Source organism: Dipodomys ordii, unplaced genomic scaffold (assembly GCF_000151885.1).
Source record: "Dipodomys ordii isolate 6190 unplaced genomic scaffold, Dord_2.0 Scaffold69, whole genome shotgun sequence".
NCBI classification, from domain to species: Eukaryota; Metazoa; Chordata; class Mammalia; order Rodentia; family Heteromyidae; genus Dipodomys; species Dipodomys ordii.
Window position 1 is genome coordinate 1,222,217 of NW_012267285.1, and position 3,684 is coordinate 1,225,900.

At 58.6% G+C, this 3,684-nt stretch overlaps 2 protein-coding genes across 2 annotated transcripts in view; both read left to right on the forward strand.

The window, feature by feature from the left end:
• The window catches only part of Vwf (von Willebrand factor), an 87,460-nt gene extending 86,974 nt beyond the window's left edge, over positions 1–486 (forward strand). Inside the window, exon 46 of the mRNA XM_013023596.1 lies at positions 477–486. Within this exon, the coding sequence (XP_012879050.1) occupies positions 477–486 (10 nt within the window). The remainder of the gene's footprint in view (positions 1–476) is intronic.
• A 2,436-nt stretch (positions 487–2,922) lies between these two features.
• Positions 2,923–3,684, forward strand: part of Ano2 (anoctamin 2, calcium activated chloride channel) — a 175,206-nt gene continuing 174,444 nt past the window's right edge. Inside the window, exon 1 of the mRNA XM_013023597.1 lies at positions 2,923–2,944. Within this exon, the coding sequence (XP_012879051.1) occupies positions 2,923–2,944 (22 nt within the window). The remainder of the gene's footprint in view (positions 2,945–3,684) is intronic.

A 3,684-nucleotide genomic window follows, 5' to 3' on the forward strand; every position in this document is an offset into this window, starting at 1 on the left:
CGGGGCACAGCGTCCAGCGAGGCCGCAGAGCCCCCACCAGCCTCCTTCCTGGTGCTCAGGCTCAGTGTCCTCATCTGGAAGCCGGGAGCTGTGAAAAATGGGCGATCTCCGCCCGCGGGGATCAGGGTGGGGAAACTGAGTCACAGGGGACGTCAGCATCAGTGCACGGGGCACGGCCGTCTCCCTCGGGCTCTGCCCGCTGCCGGTGCCCGGCAGGCAGGGACGCGGGCAGCACCCGCTCACACCCAGCCCCGGGTCGCTCGCGAGCACCGCCATGCGCACCCACAGACCGCCCTTCCTTAGACTGCTGTGGGAAGGGCTTCCCCGGCCACGCCACAGGGTAGCCCGGACTGCGGGGGGGAGAGGATGGACCCACAGGGACACAGATCTTAGATGTCTGGAGAAATCAGACAGGGAGACTCAACTCTGGGCATGATGGAGTTGGAGTGGAATTAGACTCCGTCCCGTTCCTGCAGATGGAATTAGCCCAGAGAAGTCAGGACACTAGCTGAGCGTTGCACAGCTGCCACAGGCAGGGCCAGTTTATTGCTCCATCCTTAGATTTTGGCCAGGTTTCGGTTACTTCAAAGAGAAGCCACAAGAGAGGAAAACGGCTGTGGTTGTGAGGAGCAGGTGCAGTGGGGGCGTTTAGCGGGGTAGAGGGAAGGCCGGATAGATGGAAGTTTTATGTAACTGCTTAATAATTCAGCGGCTGTCATCTCTCGGCTCACGCCTCTTTCCCCGTCTCCGAGGAGCCTCTCAAGTCTGTCTCCGGAGGAAACCAGATCCATAGGTGCGGAGCTGGTTGTCACTCTTCTGACTGGTGGCCTAACACTGCCCGGGGCCCAGGTGTCCCCTGGCCACAGAGAAGCTAGACGGAGAGCCGTCAGCCACCCATGGCCCGTGCCCGGGCCGCGTGGGTGGCTGCAGACATGTTCATGATGGTCAAGAAAAAGCCACACTGGGAAATGACTCTGTGTGTGTGTGTGTGCGCGTGTGCGTGCGTGTGGGCTGGTCCTGGGGCTTGAACCCAGGACCTGGACACTGCCCTTTAGGCTGGTGCTTTGCCACTTGAACCATGCCTCCACTTCTGGCTTTTTGGTGGTTCCTGGGAGATCAGAGTCTCACAGACTCTTCCTGCCCGGGGCTGGCTTTGAACCACGATCTTCAGCTCTCAGCCCCCGGAGTAGCTGGGATGACAGGCGGGAGCCGCCAGCGCCTGGTTGGAAACTGCATTTCGAAGAGGCCCCCAAACGCAGTGCCTCTGGAGGAAAGAGGCCACGAGACCCAGGGAGAGAGCAAGAAAGGAAAGCACTGGCCGAGCCATGGCGGGATTGTTCCCTGTGCGGATGGGATGGAAGAGACGTGGAGGAACTTCTCAGGATGCAAACAAGCAGAAGGCTCTGCAGGGGAGGGACACGAAGCGCAGGACACAGGCTAGCGTCTGCTTAGGGGCCCGCCCGGGACATCTCTTAGAGACATGTCTTAGTTGCTTGACTTTGTTTGTGTCAGTCCTGGGGCTTGAACTCTGGGCCTGGGCGCTGTCCCTCAGCTCTTCAGCTTAAGGCTAGCGCTCTACCCCTTGAGCCACAGCGCCACTTGCTGTTTTCTGGTGGTTCATTGGAGATCAGAGTCTCACAGATTTTCCTGCCCGGGCTGGCTTTGAACCGAGATCCTCAGCTCTCAGCCTCCTGAGTAGCTGGGATGACAGGCGTGCGCCACTGGCCTCTGACATTGATTTTTTACGTCATAACATCTTCACATATAAAACAGGTGCAAGGCTACGCCTCACTTTATAGAATCGTTGTTGGGGTTCAAACAGCGCCTTTGGGGAACCCCTCAAGGTGCTGGATAAAGAATAAGAGGATTAAAGCCCAGGGTTGGGGCAGAATATCACCCGCAGCTTCCCTTTGGCCCCTTCTGTGTTGTATACTTATCCCCACGCCGTGGGCAAATGGGGAGACGTTGGGGGCAATCCTGACCCCCCAACTTATCACTAGAAGAGCCAAAGCATACACTGGAAGGTGTGGGGGGGCTGCAAATAGCACCTCTGGTCCTAGTGTGTCTTTTTTTGGGGGGGGGCGGGGAGTCTTAAAACACCTCCCACTCACCTGGGCGCCGGTGGCTCCCGCCCATCATCCCAGCTACTCAGGAGGCTGAGATCGGAGGATCGCGGTTCAAAGCCAGCCTGGGCAGGAAAGGCCCTGAGACTCTGATCTCCAAATAAACCACTCAGAAAACCAGAAGTGGCGCTGTGGCTCAAGGGGTAGAGCACCCGCCTTGAGCTGAAGAGCTGAGGGACAGCGCCCAGGCCCTGAGTTCAAGCCCCAGGACCGACCCCCCCCCCAAAAAAAACCAAAATACCTCCCACTTTCTGCCTGTAATGACCCCTCCCCTTTCTGTCCCCGTCTCCTGCTTTAATCTTGAGAGAGGTGTGTGCAGGTGCGGGTGAGAAGGAGTGAGGGCGGTGTGTGTGTGTGAGTCTAAGGTGTCCTTTTCAGGGGTGTCGTCCCCCCGCCCCCCACGATCCCATTCATAGGCCCACAGGAAGGTAGCTTTGCGGGCAGGATTGGAAACGAATCAGACAGACGGTTCATGAGATAATCCGGCTGAGTTCTCACGCCTGAACCAGGTTAAGAGCTACTGCTGGGGTAAACACTGCAAACGCCGGTGGGCCCTGGCCCCAGCCCGATCACTGCGGGGCGGGGCGGGGCGGGGAGGGGACCTCCACACCCGAGCCGGGACTGGGCCGAGGCCGGGCTGATGGCAGGGAAGGAGGAGGAAGTGGCAGCAGGCCAGGGGCGGGCACATCTACCCTCCGCTGAGCCGTGATGGAATTAGCCCCGAGGACGGCATAAGCCCATCCCCGAGCCGGCCAGGCTCCGGGACCTCGGGGGGCCCTGTCTGGGCTGAAGCTACACCATGGCTGGCCCCGCACCCTGTGGTGAGTTTCTCCAATCCGGGGGATCTCAGTCCTGAGCAAGCGGCAGGGACCGCGGGCACAGGGTTCGAACGCTGCCTTTCCAGATGTGTGGTGCCCCAGGGAGACATGGCCGGCTGGGCGAGAAGCAGAGGCCTTTCCCCACAGGGAAGCTGCCGGACACGGTCCCTTCTATAAAGTTGGGTTTTTTTTGGGGGGGGGTAACCAGTCCTGGAAGCTGGAACTCAGGGGGCCGAGTTTTTCTTTTTTGGGCTCAATGCTGGCGCTCTACCGCTTGAACCACAGCTCCCCTCCCAACTTGTTTTTCGTTTTTGGTAGTTCACAAGAGGCTCACGGACTTTCTGAAGGGTGAGCCTCAGATCTCAGCCTCCTGAGTAGCTGGGGTGACAGGCGGGAGCCACTGGAGCCCTGCTGATGTTTTACACACAGACACACTTATGTGTGTATATATGTATCTATAAATTAATCAAGGAGAAGACGCTGGTAGAGGTTTGAAGATGTGTGTGTGTGTGTGTGTGTGTGTGTGTGTGTGTGAGATATGCTCCTACTTTGGTTATTTGCCCCTGGGATGTGGCTTAGGGTCATAGGACACCTTTACAAGTAGCCAGGTTGAACTCGGTAGCCCACATCAGGCGCTCACATCTGGAGTCATCCCTTCCAGTCTTCCCCCATCTCCCCCTTCAGGGCGGGCTTCTTCAGAGAAAAGCCAGTGGGGGATGAAGGATGTTGGGGGGGGCAGGGGG